The following is a 17,508-nucleotide window of genomic DNA, read 5'->3' on the forward strand; positions in this document are numbered from 1 at the left end:
AGACCTTAATGGCAGGGGTGACAGGTCAGCTATGGGAGAGGCGCTGGTGTCTTGCAATAGCCCCCGACACACGTTTGTGGTTTAGTAGCATCTTTGACAGTTGGGAGTTCTATTTCATCAAGTTGTTGACCCAAACACCCAAATAGTCGAAAGCTTCGACTAATTCTAAAGCGGAGTCATCCAACTTGATGGAGTTTCTAAACTGCTTGGATGGGGCCAGAGCCATTAGCTTGGTTTTTGTTGTATTTATGCACAAGCCACTGGACTCGAAAAACTGGCTGAACCGATCCCACAGTTTTTGGAGAGAGACCCATCGGGCTTTTAGAGATCAGAAGGGTATTGTCTGCAAAGAGCAGCGTGGGCGATTTTTCCCCTGCCAAGGTTGGTGCATCAGCAGGGTCCTCCCTCAGGTGCCATCAGCAGGGTCCTCCCTCAGGTGCTCCACCACCCCGTTGACAAAGAGGGAGAACAAAGTCGGGGCCAGAACACAACCCTGGCGTACCCCTCTCTCTACCACTACTCTCTCAGTCAGGTGTCCCTGTCGGCCCCACCTCACTCTGGCATAGTTCCCCTCGTGAAGGCGTACAATCAGATCCAAGATCAGGGGGGGATGCCCAAGTCAGACAGAACCTGCCAGAGCCTGGCACGAGGGACCAGGTCGAAGGCTGTTCTTAAGTCAATAAATGCCAAATAAAGGCTATCTTTCTCGATTATTACAGATTTCCAGTACATCATTAAAAGTCTGAAGACCTGGTCCATCGTGCCCACCCCCTGCCTGAATCCTGCCTGGAAATGAGACACAACCTCATCCTCATCTATCCAAGACCTCAATCTCGTAAGGAGGACCCTGCCAACCACTTTCTGCACTACGTCGATTAAGCTAATTGGCCTGTAGCTGGCAGGATCCTCCCTGTCCCCCTTCTTGTAAATCGTCACCACCTCGGCACCCTTCCAGGAATCTGGAACAGCATGGCCGCCCGCGATGCGATTCAGAACCCGGAGGATGAAGAGGGCCCAAAGCTCTCCATCATGGCATATTAAGTAGCCAGGAAGGCCATCTGGACCCCCCGCCTTGCCCGGCGCGATGCTTGCAATAGCAGATTTTACCTCCTTGAGCCCAAATACATCCCCCGAGTCAGGTATCCCATAGGTGACCAGGCTTAGCCCCTGTTCTGGTGGTAAGTTCCCCCCCCCCCCTCCCGAATACAAGCCAATATAAGTGCTCAAACCACTGGCGACCTGTGATATGGTTTGGGATTGGGGCATCTCCCTTTCTTGTGCTGATGTTGATAAGCTCCCAGAATGAGGTAGAGTCCTTCAACTGGGCAGCAGATTTGAGCTCCTGCCAGTGCTTTTCTTCCCACGCCCTCTTATCTTTAACTATGGTCCTATAGTAGATCTTTCTCGCTAGGGTTATTATTATCTGATCTTTTGCTCTAAGAGCTAGAGATAGGTCCTGTCTCTTTTCCCGACATAAGGCAGTATACCACAGATTTGTTGCTTGTGTGGAGTATGGTTTGCGACCCCCATTATCCTTTATACGGAAAAACTCCCCTATTTTTCCCGTGGTCTCCTGGTATATCTCAATGAATTTGAAATCCAGTGGGGCCATTGGAGTAGGGCTGGATAATGAATCAAGCTCGAGAGTCTTCAGCTCCAATAAATCCCTAATGCTTTCCAGGGTCTGGCCCTGCTTAGCGACTATTTGCCACCTCAGGCGGCGATTACAATTAGATGGTTGTACCTCCCTAGTCGACAGCAGCGGAGTTATGCCCATGGCAGTGAATGTGGTGTCTATTGCTCAGATGAGTTGCATGGACAGGGGATTGTGATCACTGTCTAGACTTGGGATGACCTCCATATCAATAAGGTCGGCCCATAGACCCACATCTAGCAAAATATAGTCGATACGGGAGGGGAAGCTAATCCTGTTGAAGGTGTGAGCCCCACTAGGGTCAGAGCGAGTCCTGCCATTGGCTGCTCTTAAGTTATGCTCTATCGATCCCCAGGTGGGCAGCGTCTTTAGCCCCTCCAATGGACAAGTGCAGAATGTCCTGGGAAGGAGTGTTGCGGTTGGATATCGACCAGTTCAGTCCGATACTAACCCAGATCAGGAGCCCCCCCCCGAAGGCCGTCCTTTGCCCGAGCTAGTCCTGAGGATGTGATATGTTGTACACCACGGCATATGCAAGGGGACCAAGCTCCATGTCTCCTGGAACAAGCAGATATCATATTTGCCAATAAAGTCATTCCATTCAGAAAGAGCTCGTTTTTTTTGTAGCCCGCTATGTTCCAGGAGAGCAGCTGGATTACCCCCGCAGTGGCAGTACTGTGGTCTCCATGTCTCGCCTCTCCCGACCCAGGTAAGCCAAAATTGACAGTTATAGACTCCCTAGTGTCCTTGCGTGTTACACCACCCAGCTCTAGTGGGGCCATGCACACACCTTCACCTCCTAGAGGGCGGCTCACGGAAGCAGAAGGGCAATCTGCTAGGCGCTCCCCCTTTAGTCAATCGACTTGGCACAGTCCAGAGCCACCCACCTCCCGGGCCACCAACCAAAGCGGGAACCGACGAATCTGGATGGATGAATGCTCAGGGGGAGATGTTCTAAACTCAAGAGCTAATAGATTCTCTGCTAGCGATGAATCAAAGAACTGAATCTCAATGCAGTCGGTTTCAGAGTTCACCATTGTGACCCGCCTCACTTTGGCCATGTTCTCCCGTATGATGGATCTACGGCCCCTTGTGTGCCTCAGCCAATGTATCGCCTTGTTATGGATGGACTCAATACTTTCATAGCCCCCTACTATGTTCAATCTTGGGACCTGTGTCATGTATATAGTTGCCCTGATATTGTGGCAAAGAGATAGACTGCCTTGAAGGTCTGCGCATGTGGGTAGCCTACTCAGAACTCTATTGGGGGGGGGCCAAAGAACAGTTCGCAGCCAAGGATGGGGCCTGCCCCTGGGAACACCCTCGGGTGCCCTTGGTCTCGCGGAGTCAGCGTATGACCTCACAGTAGGGGGTACAGTATTTGACCATTCAGGGCCCTGTGTGTAATGGCCAGGTGGGGGAGGGAGATTGGAGGGAACACCCCTGAGTTGGGCTGTGCTGTCTTTTTAGCTATATTGCTTGACCCTCGAAGGAGAGATTGAATTGGAGCAGTTTGTATGGTCGCCTGCCCAGCCAGTAAACCCTCCACCTTGTCACCCAGGGATGCTACCAACTTTTCCAGCTCAATAATTCTCGCCAATAGTTCGATCTTAGAGAGCCCACACAGGTTACAACTAGCCATATTCTCTACAAAAGGCTTATTAACATGAACATGAAAATAAAAGTGGGCAACAGTTGAAACGGCATTCTGAGGTCAAGTAGTTTGCTTCTTTTGTTGATAGATTTGGAAGACTGCTGGTATATGTCAGGTAGGAAGGTAAAGTAGTCAAAAATGGTGAGCAATTGTATTTACTGTTGGCCTATCATTGTACAGCAGATATAATGTACAATACTATTCTGACATCACTATACAGCAGGATTTTTTTAGTGGGAAAAGCTGGTTCCAGAGATCTTATTGTATGGCCAAAGAAAAATGTGAATCTTATAAATGTCATTTATCTCCTCTTTCCCCATTTTTAATTCAATTGTATCTCTTTATTTATTCCATACACCTTTTGCCTTTTCTTTTATTAGTCCTCTTCTTTTCTTTCAGTGTGTCAATATTTCTGCTCACTTGTTCCCCTCTTCTTTTCTGTCCTGCTCGTCATCCACTTCTAACTCTTTCTCATATTTTTTCAATTTGTCTTCTCTCTCCACTTTCTTCTTTCCTCTTCCTTGCTTTTCTATCTCTTTTCACTGCTTCTCTTTTATTCTCTATCTCTTCTTCCTTTCTCATATTGCACTTCTTTGTGCTTTCTTCTCCATGTTACTTCCTATCATTATTATTATTATTATTCCGCTCCTTCTTTTTTCCCCCTTGCGCCCAGTCACCCTATTTCCCCAATTTTCTTGCTTTTTATCTCTTTCAACACGAATGTGCAATCAAGAAATAAAAACGATTTAGCATATACCTTGCTGATGGGGAAACCTGTGCTTATTGATCTCATTAAATCTCAACAACCACAAAATTGGCAACTCAGTTGTCATTCAGAAAGGGTTGAGGCTAAGCAATGACTAGAAGTTATTTTGTCTTTATTCTATTCCATTGTGTGTCTCTACACTACTTCCTTTTCTGTATTCACCTTCTCACACTGCCCCACTGTGTCATTGTTTCCTGTTTCCTGTTCCCTTCTCTTACACTTCAATATTTTAATCCCTCCTGCTTCCCCATTTCTTACCCACTCTCACTGTGAAGTGAGAAGTTTACTCTCTAATTGTAACTTACATTTCTCATCTTTATTCCAGTGAAACAAAAGCCCAGCAAGCTGAAATCTGTAATCAAGTCATTTAGCAAACATGACACAAAAGAAGCCAAGAAAAAGAAGAAATAGTGAAATTCCTAAAGAAGGTGAGGGTCACCAGCAGCACGGTATTGGAGAAGAAGCCTGGACTGGAGATCCGAGGACGCCACTGAAGGACTGCGATGCAGAGAGTGCTATATAGGAGGAGAGGGACTCAGAGACATCATAAAATAAAGAAAATATATGATGCAAAACCCTAAACAGTGTAACAGAGGGAGAGAGGGTGAGACAGAGAGGGGAACATGGGGAATCAAGAAAAGAAGTAAAGATGAATATGGAATGAGAGAATGGGTAAAGAGAGGAGTATGACAGACTCACTACACCTGCACCAGACCACTAAACTTTTTGTCTGATTAACTAATGCTGTTGGGACCGTACGTCTACTCAATGGCTCTAGTGACTGTGCTTTCCTGTCATATGTTCATCTCCTGACAAGTCACTTGAAAGTACTGTAGGTTTTTTGATCTCTACCTCAGTGAACATGGCAATCACGCATGTCTGTTGAGGGTTTTCCTGTTTACATGGATTGAAATCCTAGAACTTGATTCTGAGGTCAAGAAGTCGTGTATAGTGCATTCCTCTTCTACAGAGAGTGGCTACTGCCCTCTCTACCCAGGCTGTAGTAGACTGACAGTGGTGGCAGCATTAATCCATACTCAGGGGTACCTGTACTTTTTAGGAGGTGCTGCCTACCAGCTCCCTTGTGGTAAAGTATGGGCAGTTTCTGGTCTGCTGGTCATTTCAGCTTCCCCATGCCCCTCCCTACTCGTAGTAGAAGATTGGTTTTTTGGGGTATGCACTAGGTCTTATCTGAATTTAGCTAAAGCTCCCTTTGTTGGGACACCTCTTACCTTTTTGCTGGGTGATGGACAGGGCCACCTTGTCTGGAGGAAGTTAAAATTTGTCTCTGGGGGATTGGATAGACCGGTTCCAAAAGATTGGGAGAGCCCTCCTCACATGGACTGATCACGCCGTGAGCATGCAGAAAATATGCCCCGGGATTGGAGGGGAACCCAGGATGCAAAAGTAGCAGACCCTCTGACTGGATAAGCCTGTCGCTCAACAAATAATAAAAGTTTGGCCCCATTGGCCATGTGGTTGTTCATTGCTTATCTCCTTAAGGAGAAGGCGCCGGCAAGGGGTTGCTGAGGAAGCCGAGATCCAGGAATAGAATCCAGGGGTTTGTTTGCCATTCTTTCAATAGAGTTTGAACGTGAGAAGGTGTCTGTGTGATGGATTCCCAGTAAAAAGAACTTGCCATTCTGATGGAAGAAGTTGGGCTACTGTTTAACAGGGGGGGGCATCGGAGCAGAGTCAGAGATGTCTGAGGCTTGTGAAGGCTTCCGTCCTTTGAAACACAAGGAGATTTCAGATGGCTGCTTCAAGATAGGGAAACTTGCTGCACACCAACATTGAGGGAGACAAGGGAAACTATATGTTGTCATTAAATGTGAAATTGATTTTGCCCTGACTCCTACCCTGTGCTGTGGGAACCAGTGGGTGTTTCCAGATACCAACTGTAGGTGGGGGAAGTGTGTCCTTTTGAAGAACTTACCATTTGAATCATTGGTCCCTGTAGAAACTTCCTGTTTTTACTGTGTATCTTAGTTTCCTGTGTAGTATATTTTTCTTGTGTGTATTAAAGTATTTTTCTTTTATAAAGTAAAGCACTGACTGGACATTGATCGTATTAGCTGGTATTGCGGTGTAAACTGTATTCTGAATGCCTAACCCACCTCCCATCCTTGAGTAAGCCTTGGGCTGCTCTGTCTTGCTACCCTGGGAGAGTCAAGTGCTGGAGAGAAGAACTCGGTTATCTAGTTTGGGGTCCAATAGTACTGTGGCCCCTGAACACCAGCGGGAGCCAGCTCCAATTAAAGCAACTGGAGCCCAGTGACACCTGACTGCCCTGGTGCCCCAGGTCCCGGTTGTTAGAAATGTTTTTTTATTTTCTGAATGCATATTTGGGATACTGAGCGACAGAGCACGTGAGATATCAGCATCTGTGGACAGTAGCATTTATATTAAGCTAGTGTTATGTGACTTCTTACTGTGAACAAGCCAGCAAGACTAGAGCATGAGCTCGAGAACATGAGGACCTAAGATGGCGGCCCCTCTCTTACGGGAGGCGTCAAGGTTAAAGAGCAGCGCCAGCTAGGAAAAATGCCCAGATGCAAATGAGATTAAGCACGTTTTACTTCCCCCCAGTTAAGGTAGCTCCAAATAAGCAGTGTACACAGAATAACAGATTCAGATTCATGACATCTAAAACTCCAGATCAGATTATAATGTAAATTTACAATTTTAAGCAAAAAACACCAGAAATAACTTGCCCTGGGACCTTAGTGCCTTGTCTTGTAGGGTTCTTTGAAGAGGTGTGTTTTCAAGTCTTTCCTAATCTGGAGCAGCATTGGCATGGTTCTGATGGATAAGGGGATGTTGTTCCAGATCGTGGGTGTATAGATGAAAAAAAGCCTTATGCCTTGTTTTACTTTTTTACACTTCTTAATCTACAATCTGATGTTCTGGAAGCGACTTTGCAGAGTGCAACCAGAGATAATGAGCTTGTCTGCAATATTAGTGGGCATGCTGTTAATGATGGATTTGTAAATGTTGCAGCTGATGGCTTTGTAATTAAATGAAGCTGGGTTTGGGGGAGACTGACAATGGAGCACCATGAGGATCGGGTGATGTGATCACATTCCTATAGACCCCTGATACTCAAAGTACGACCCGGGCTGCACGCGGTCCTTCTGACCTTTACATGCGGGCCCCTAGTCAAGAGCATCACTGGGCTACTTAAGGTTTTTGTAACTCAGCACTAACATAAAAAATATGTTACCAGCAAGTATTTATTTAAAGGTTAATTGAATTTAAAGAAAGGAAGTAACTAGGGTGTCCCACCCACTTAACTTAAGGAACACCTTTATTTATAAAGACATCTTGCAGTGAAAGTATGATAAAGTCTGTTAATAACTCATTAACAGACAGAATCGTTTCAACTTAGTGCATCAGATAATCAGTGCATTAAGACGTTTTATTTTTTAAGTGATAGTTTTCTACCATGAACTGAGGAACATTCATTCTTCCCTGATAACAATGCCAATAGTGTATGAAGAGGCAGGTCAGGTGTCATGTGCACTTTTTAAGGGCCACTGGGGTTTCTGTTATATACGAACAACATATAGTTTATTAAATCAAACACAGGGAAAGTTTTTGTACTACACGAATCCTAATTTCATATATTTCGAGGTCCACATAAATGAAAATGAAGAAAAAAGAGGAAAGGGAAATTAAATAATTACAGAGGATCACACTGTTTGGTTAAGCGGAGAAGCTGGCATTAATCCCAAGTTTTCGGCTTCACATTGTACAATTCAGACACTAGACGTACACACCTAGCTTCCCTTACACCGACCTTACCACAAACCCCTACTCAAACATCGACCGCCACCTTGCTGATATCAATGCGGCCCTCAATCACATCACTGGCCACATTTATGTCCCCTGGACAAATATTTGTGAATACCCATGCTTTAGACCCTGGATGGATTGTGCTATTGATTGAATTCCATGGACTTCTATTTCGCTTGCAAGACTCAACCCTTTAATAGTGAAGTAGGGTTAAATTCTCAGACAATATTTACATGAGAATGTTGACAGGTTTTATCCAATTTTCCACCTCACCTTCAGGAATTATTCATACCAAATTCATCTGGTGAATGCAGATTGTCTAGAGTTACACAAGATCATCGTCTGAAATGTATACCCTCCCCTGCTCTTCCAGCTCTTTTGGACCATTTTAAAATTGCCAAGATCTTGATCATATTTGGTCTACAAGAAACCTTTAACATGGGCCATATTCCTCAACGGGGTGAATTGAAAGCTACTGTTTGTGTACGGCATGGACACTATGAATATTTGGTAATGCCTTTTGGGTTGTATTTTGTATTATAGATTTTCTGAAATTGTTTGGATGCAATTCTGTTAGCATTGTTAGATGGCACCTAAGTATAGGTAACACGCTGCTCTATGGCCTACTAGACTCCACAGTAGCACCCCTTAAGAATACCCTACATGCCACAGCATGCCTCATCCAGGACCTGAACAAATATGATCTCATGACCCACCCCATCCTAATGGAAAACCATTGTCAGCCCTACACCATCTACAAAACAAACTGCATCTTTTACAAAGCCATTATGACCGCAACCACGCTAGCTAAACGGCAGCAAAGTCTTGTACATGGTCCCAGTTCAGCTTAAAGTCAGCAAGTGATAGGAGAGGTGGCTGCTTTGTGGACTGATTACACACAAAGAAGGTCCCAGGGGAAAGTTTATAGACCCTACTGTTAAGCCCCCTGTATCGAAGTAACACCAACCTAAAGTTAACAGAGAGTCAGAAAGCAAGCAATCAAAGTACCCAGATACAAATATACAGGAAATAGTTGCTAAACTATGCGAGTTCCCATCAGTCCACCATCGAGACCGCCCTTCATCATCTGGGATCTCTGGTGCATAATTTCTGTCACATTAGTGGTTGAAAAAACCTCTGCTGGTAGATGACTAAAACCAGGCACAGGAAAAAACACAACAGTATTTACAGATGTGAAACAGAAAAGGCGTGTCTAGATGGAAACTAGAAGGTAGCAGTGCGTGAGAAAAAGTGTGTTTGTGAAAGTGAAAGAAAGATGCTCTAAAATTAGGTAGTGGTCGGGAAAGCACTTTAATAAACACCCTCACACTCCTAAATCAATAAAAAACAGTGCAATAGTGGTTTAACAAATAGCCACTAAAGATGAAAGGTCGACATGTTTCTGCAGACACCCGGAGTCTAGTGATCTCCTGCTGCTTCCTCGCAGGAAGCAGCAGGAGATCACTAGACTCCGGGTGTCTGCAGAAACATGTCGACCTTTCATCTTTAGTGGCTATTTGTTAAACCACTATTGCACTGTTTTTTATTGATTTAGGAGTGTGAGGGTGTTTATTAAAGTGCTTTCCCGACCACTACCTAATTTTAGAGCATCTTTCTTTCACTTTCACAAACACACTTTTTCTCACGCACTGCTACCTTCTAGTTTCCATCTAGACACGCCTTTTCTGTTTCACATCTGTAAATACTGTTGTGTTTTTTGCTTTGTGGACTGTACATGCATTGTGATATAGTGTTCTTTTAAGATTTGCGCCTTCAACTCTCTTAAATTGGAACAGCAACAGGCGGTCTTGGTGTCACACTGTAAGGTTAGGGATGCAGATGGTTCACTGTGAGCTAGCAGTATGTTAGCTATCATTTGTAGCGCGCACGGATACTCAGAAGTACTATAGTACTAAGTACTATAGGCTAACATATCCTGAGGGTGTGCATGGAATCAGTCTGGCTCAATCCTAACTTTAATGTTGACCAACAAACGTACAGTTTTAGCAGAGAGGTTCAAGCCGTATAATATGGTTCTGCCTACGTTCTTGGTTGGGCTGATATTTAATGGATTTCCTAAGTAGTTTTCTTTTGTATACCCAAAGACCTCTGCTCACCGATTAACCGGCGACCTCCGTGTTGTTAGTGAAAAATCCTCAACTGAGTATGTAAACCCAATTTATTGGCTTTAGGTTGTTAAAGTTTGAATCTTTCTAAGGATCACCCCATAATTTTACCTTCTCTGGATTCCACATATTCTTGTGGCTAGCCCAGCAGCACGTATCATAGCTGAGAACTGCAGATATGTGATTACTCAGAACTTTCTAGAAGCACGATCTCACACTTACGGTTGGTGATTTTACCTTCGTGGTTGAGGCTCACAAGCATTTAGGACAGAGGTATTCTATTCGTAGGCGATATTTCAAGCAGCAGATGTCTGATCAAAGGTGTTTCACACTTAACTCCAGCTAACAGTCCAAATAACTATTCAGCTCATGAAGCACTAAAGATACCATTAACATACCAAGAACACAGAAATTGGTTTGAAGGCGCCCTAACACACACTACAGAAAATGTTAGACTAGGTCCCCTTCGCACTGAGGGAGAAAACATGGCCAGTCTTAGCCAGTTACACTCCACACCAAAAATTAGCTAATATGACAACAGCACAGTTACGAAGATTATATATGGGGTGGGCGGAATTTGCGTAATCGCGTTACACAAATCTCTGTGAAACGGTAAAAAATCTCCGCGAACACGCAGAAATTCTGCGAACACGCGGAATTGCTTGTTCGCGATGCTTTTTTCCTGTTCGCAATTGCTCTTTGCGTGCTCGAGGGGAAATATCTTGCGAACACGCATTTTGAGAACGCGAACAAGCAAAAAATGTTGTGAAGTCGCGGAACGCAGAATTTTGGGCTGTTTCGCGTTCTCCGCTAGACATTAGACCACAGACTATCGATACTGTTATGGTAAAATTCCCACCAGACAGGAGGAGATTCTTTCTGGATTGCACAAAAAACAAGTCAGCTTGAAGCAGTGTTTCCCCATTCGGGACCCCGGGAAAAACACAGAATTCTTACCATATGCTTGTCAATGGGGATGGCTCTACCTGTGGAAGACTGCACCTCTGGGGGAAAAGTCTTTTGCTGCAGTATATACCAGAACTCATAGTACCCCGTCATTAGCTGCTTTGCCAGAGGTGCTTAAACAGATCCAAAATTAATACTGGCCGGCCCTACCCTGGATTTGGGAATGAAACTGATGCACAAATTTGCCGCGGTGTCCGCCATTATGTTAAGTAACATTAAAGTTGAAGCAGCAGCATCAATGGCTATATAGGAGTGAAAATTACCAAACATTATCGAAGAAACTTACGCAACCTTGGGCAGAGATAATTTGGGAGCAAAATCTAGTAAACCTCAAAGTAAGAGTAATTATGAAAAGGATAACTCTACACATGCACCTGAATCTTCATTAAGAAGTGGGATAATAAGAAAAAATAAAAAGACTAAGGGCCTGATTATGAGTTTGGTAGACTCTAGGGCTGCCAAACACGTGGTGGAGGTGCGTGACAGTCGCAGACCGTCGCACCAGTGGTCCAACCATCGTATTGCGAGTATGGCAGTCGTACCGCAATAGGACCTCCGCAACTGGTCGCGATCCCTGGTGGTGGCGGGCGGTCTGCCAGCCTTGCTTCTCGTAAGCAACGTTTTTAAGTAGTGCTAAATATTTTAGCCATTGAGAGACTGTGATCTGAGTTTCCACAAGTATGAAAGGTACACATTTTGTTGCCAGATATCTGAATATTTGGAGATAGTTTCCCACATACAAAAGTACAGATGAGCAAGAGAGGACTATGATGGGACTAAAAGAGATGGAGTTGGGGTTAAAAGAAGAAAGGAGGGAAGAGCACTTTCCGGCAGAAAGACAGAGAAAGAAGGAATTAGAGGGATGGCCTGTTGTCTAGGTTACCTGTAGCAGTCTTATTTGATGACTGTATCACTCTTGCGACTTGTCTGTGACAAACAATTGCATTATAATACATGGGATTCTTAGACAATAAACAACATAGTGCTCACCCACATATAACACAGACCTTGTAAGGCGGTACCAGGGAGGGACTAACAAGCCTAGTTACGAATCAGAAGCCAGCATTTTTGACGGACAATGACAAAAGCCAATGACAAATATGGGTGGAGACTGTGCGGGGCTTCCACTGCCTTCCACAATACAACATGCCTTGTAGAGCGAGCAGCACATGCGTGCTGCCCTTAGGCTCGACCAAAAAAATACTTAGCACTTTTCATTCATCAAATAGATGCAGTCACTGTAAAAAATATATAAATACAAATTTTAAAATTACAAGCCATTTGTTCTGAACAGTTTTTTTGTTTTCAATAACCTGTCAAGAACTTTATTAAGTACATTTAAAAAGCTTAAAACGTTAAGCTTCTTACCACATTTTGCTAAGTTTGTATGTACTCTCTTAAGTACAGGTGGTCGAGCCACTGAAAACTCAAGCTTGGCTCTGGGGCAGCTTGAGGTCCTGTTGGAACCTAGTGCCCACGTGGCTCCTGCCCAGCTCCCTCCCTCCTCCCAGGAGCTGGCATTACAGTTAGAGTTGCCGACTGTGGAACTAGTGATCCAGGTTCAAATCTAACCTCAGCTAAATATCCTGCGATTCAAGGCAAATCATAATGCATGTGACCTTGTGTAATGTAATAGATGCTCATTTAAATCGGTCGGTCATCGGGTTGAGTTTGCTCTGTGTTTAAAAACGGCAGACCCGGCCCTTGCAGGGCGTTATACCGGGGCGGTGACGTCAGGCGGGGGAGGGACAGGGTTCCTTGGTTGTAAAATGTGGGATATGGACCATTACAGGTAAGTAACGAAAAAAATTAATAAAACAAATTTCGTTGCCTACTCTGCATCACATTTGGCGATGCAGCATAGGCAACAAAATTCTTTTATTTATTTTTTTTGTTACTTACCTGTAATGGTCCATATCCCGCATTTTACAACCCTCCACCCTGCCCTCCCCCGCCTGACGTCACCGCCCCGGTATAGCGCCCTGCACGGGCCGGGCCTGAAAAGCTGCAGAAAAAAACTAAGAGGTAAAAAACAAAGCCTTAATATAGAGAAAGACAAATAGGTAAGTATTTTCCGCTGATCTATACAAAGTGAAACCAGAAAACCTGGATACATCGCAGCTTCCTGATTCAATTGTGTGCTCTAATGCAAAATTCTATTTCACCAAAACTCTTAGCTCATATGCAAGCACTTTCAAATATGTGAGTTTAGAGTACCAGGCGTACAAAACTATAATTTTTAATAAGTACCTCTCAGTGCAGTGCTATTATTATTATTATGCACCTTATTAATGTCAAAGCTTTCACATTATAACCTTTTTTCAAATTTGAAGAGACTATCGTATTTTACTTGATGTTTGTTGTATGAGGTAATATTGCAAATTTTTTCAGGGCCCGGCTCGTGCACTGGCTCTAATATCCGAATCACGGCTATCTGCTACGCTGTTGCCGCGCCCACCTCTGCTCTAAAGTAAGCTAAAATAAATATGGCATTTCTGAACCAGTCATACAGAGAATACATCAAGATTTTCAAACCAAGCATGTTTTAGGAAGAATAAGGTTAAGCGATTTCTAGATCATGCCCATTTTTTGTCCATTTTCAATGGCATTTTAAGATGCCTTTTTGACCAACAGACACAACAGGGAAAAATAAACCGTTCATTAGAGATGCATCTTTCCTCATACACTGCCCTGTGACTGCCGCCCTTTCAGGACTGACATTAACTTATTGGCTGATTCAAGTCCATATCTTACGCGCTCCTTGCCGCTGGGTTAGGGGCTCATAGTAAAGCGCCTGCATGGCCTGGTAGAAAAACTGCAGGTTTGGTTTGGCCTCCATGGCAGCAGTTTGGGCATATTCTGGCAAGACAGCTCTTCACACTCGGCTCCTGCTTATGTGCGCACCTCCTCCCAAACCCCACTTTGCCGTCCTTTGAAGGATTGCGCTGCTGCTATCCCCAGGCGCGAGGGTCTCTCCGGTAATAAAATTAGCAACCTAGTAAAAGTTCTATTCTGTATCACACTCAGCTCACTGGCGGGGTTTCTAGGTCTCCGGCCTCTCTCTCCCATGCAGCAGGCACAACACTTCCCCTCCTTGCCCTACCAACAGGAAGTATGGGTAGGAATGCGGTTGAGATGCCGTTAGGAAGCCGACAAGTGACAGGAAGTTAAACTGGTAGCCATCTTTGAACACCTTAGTCTTTCTAATCAGATACCGCAGCACACACAAAGGCAATAAATAGCACATATTCTTTCACTTAACTGAAATATATCTAAATAACAAGCTGTGGCCATTGCGCAAAGGCAGCTGCAAATACAAACAAGAAGGGCACCATTTCTATGCACTCTGTTGTGGTCAGGAAGATGAGAATTAAGTAAATAGTGCATCCAACCTCTTCATAGTCCTAATGGGAGGTAACAACAGAAGACAGGGAGGTACTAAGGAGGGACTAATAAGCCTATTAACCAATCAAAGCCCAACATTAACAAAGGACAGTCACAAAAGCCAATAGAAAATAGGGGCGGAGAGTGGATGCAGCTTCAAATCTATACCTCAATACAGCATGTCTCAAAGAGACAATACAAGTGCTGCCTAGGCAAAACATAAAAACAGTGCTTTTGCCTCTAGGCTTGTACACATTGTCACTAGCAGCACGCCGCGTTCCACCATTTTGAATCAAGTGCACAAAAGTTGCCATACTTCCATATGGATGGCTACTCACACACTACAAAATCACTGAGTCGCAGAGCTGGGCCAACATTGACTGTGTGAAAATTTGCAATATATTTTGACTGGCTTTGTTATGGTCCAGCGCATATGTCTCTTGTGGCCTCGGTTTTGCCTAAGTACTAGGCCTGGGCGGTAAATTCTGTTCCGCTCGCGGAATTTGTGGAATTTCACGTTGCGCGGAGAAAGCGAAATTGCCCAAAATTCTGTGTTCCACTACTTCGCAAAATGTTTGCTTGTTCGCGTTCTCAAAATGCGTGTTCGCAAGATATTTCCCCCCGAGCACGCAAACAGCGATTGCGAACAGTAAAAAAGCATCGCGAACATGCAATTCTGCGTGTTCGCGGAATTTCTGTGTTTTTGCGGAGATTTTTTGCCCTTTCGAGGAGATTTGTGTAACGCAATTACGCAAATTCCGCCCACCCCTACTAAGTATACAGTTTGATGAGTCAATAGGATGATGATTGTTCTGGAAGCCTTGATAAATTTAAGTTGTGGACATTTGACTGCTAAATACTCCATTTTGAAACAGAAGTATGCCATGTTGCCATTGTGACAGGAATGTGCCTCTAAGTGTGTGTGATAAATTAATGTCAAATAAACCAAATGTCTTATTGCACAGTGTGTGCACAACTTGGAAGGATTACATCTACTTTGTCTCACGGTGCGTAAATATGGAGGTTCACCTCCACTTGAATTTGGTGAGGGTACAGCAGCTGTTCGTTTGAATCAGCTGAGCTGTCTTATGGACATTTAAAGTTTAAGTGCTATAGAAAGAGCAGCCCCTGAGAACGTAGTTTTCTGCCTGCTCAGAAGGGGTCACGTGCCTGGAAGTCCCTCCCCTCAGGATGTCCTAGGAGCGCCCCTTAAGGGTGCCGCTGATTTACAAGTGCTAATGACATTCTTTACTCGTACTTATTTCAGCTGAGCTCCCTGTGTACGTTTACATTTAATTATGTGTTTTAAAGGATATGTAATGCTGTTTCCTAGATGGCTGTAAGAATAACTCAACACACTAATTCACATTTAGCTGTTTACCCAAGCATTCTCTCAAAAACCATTACCAACGCCCAAAAAAAACCATGCCATTTTCTGAGCGCGTTTACCCCCACACGCCAAACATGGAAAAAGAATCAAGCATTTTTAAAGCCAGTGAGTCGCATGCTTCTTCCCCCCGCATCCTCCCGAAAACCATTACCAACGCAAAATAAAACATGCTGTTTTCTGAGCGCTTTTAGCCCCACACATCAAACGAGGAAAAAGAATCAAACTTTGTTGAGGCCAGCGAGCTGCTCATAAAACCTTGAAAATACACACCTCGTCAAAGAGGGTAGGGGAATAGGAGGGGTAAAAGAAATATAGTACCTATATCAACGCAGACGGCCACATATCAGCGGGAATAAATCTGAGGTTGAGCGGTGCTCATCAGGAAGAAACGGAAGTGATCCATCGGGTGTGTGGACCAATTAGTAAGCAGCAAAGATGAGGGACGCCGGAGTCTGTGTATTGCAAGCAGCAGGCGGGATGGCACTCTGCATAGCGATTGCACATGAGTGCTGATGCTTGACCTAAAAATGAGGATAAACTTAAACAGTCAAAGCCTCAATTAAAAAAGAAGAAGGTAGCAAGACTGAAAGTCAACCATGCCACAGATATTGAGGACACTACTTCTGAACAGCATGACAGAAGTCACAATAGTTTGCTGAACCTGGTGGATTGTCTGGTTTGCAGATGCGTTGAGTAACTATATCCAGGTGGAAACACTGAATACGGGGGTAAGTGTCCCGCATAAATTATATGAGATGCAACTCCAATTGGAGGGGGACATACCAAGATCATTAATGTTCTCATTGGGAGAACTTGTAATTTGGCTACGACATTCTCTTGGCCGAAAAGGATTGGACACCTGAATTTGTGATGTATTGCCCAGAGGGAGAAACAGTAATTTTACCTGCTTTTTCTGACCTAGTTCCAGAATCAGTTAAACATTCATACTCCTTGGAGTGGGCGTTAACACTAGCTCCTGTGTTATACCGCAGCCATGTGGGGTCGGGTGATGGATCCCCTTATCATTTAATACCAGTGAGATGAGGCCCACAACTTGAAAATACGGATCCCGGATTCCCTACACTCATATTATTGTGTCCTGTCTTACATTGAGTATCTACACTATTGGAATCAGCATGGGATCAGAAATTTCAAAATGGTGCACCATAAAGCACATAGTGCTGTGGGGACAAGTGGCTATGCTGAAAGAATGCTTGCCCAGGACTCATGGGATTCACACCTTGAATCATCAACCTGTTGGAATACAATTTGCAGGGAATTCTATGGCTGATGAATCCACAAAAGCAACAGTGCAAACTGCTGCTGTCACTGTAATTACTCATCCAGTACGAGGATAGATGGAGACACTATGACGGCTGTCAGCACTGCACGTGATGACACCCACTTGCCGAAAGGCTTTCCAGTAGAGTGCTCCTACCAGGTAAGTGCACAAAACATACCATATGCTCATAATCCTAGAGTGGGGGATAGAGTAGTACCAAAGTCAGATTGCAGGCTATGTTTAATCCTAGCAGCACATGAGGGCCTAGCATCTGCACATGCAGGGGCAGCAGAAACAATTTCACTATTGCAGCAACAGTATTGGTGGCCTGGGCTTTATAAACAGACTAGGGACTTTGTCCTTAAGTGCAACATCTTCCAGCAGATGAAGGGTCCCACTGTAGCTAGCCCACCAGAGACACATCCATTGTTCTCGAACAAGCCACTTACTTGTTTTTATATGGACCACTGCGACCCCTTACAAACAGGTGG

General features: G+C 44.4%; 1 protein-coding gene across 1 annotated transcript in view; it reads left to right on the plus strand.

The window, feature by feature from the left end:
• The window catches only part of GARIN5A (golgi associated RAB2 interactor 5A), a 239,684-nt gene extending 233,707 nt beyond the window's left edge, over nucleotides 1-5,977 (plus strand). Inside the window, exon 6 of the mRNA XM_086928652.1 lies at nucleotides 4,400-5,977. Coding sequence (XP_086784778.1) covers nucleotides 4,400-4,485 — 86 coding nt within the window. The 3' untranslated portion in view covers nucleotides 4,486-5,977. The remainder of the gene's footprint in view (nucleotides 1-4,399) is intronic.
• Nucleotides 5,978-17,508: the final 11,531 nt, after the last annotated feature.

This window comes from Lissotriton vulgaris, chromosome 7 (genome assembly GCF_964263255.1).
Source record: "Lissotriton vulgaris chromosome 7, aLisVul1.2, whole genome shotgun sequence".
In the NCBI taxonomy this organism is placed as follows: domain Eukaryota; kingdom Metazoa; phylum Chordata; class Amphibia; order Caudata; family Salamandridae; genus Lissotriton; species Lissotriton vulgaris.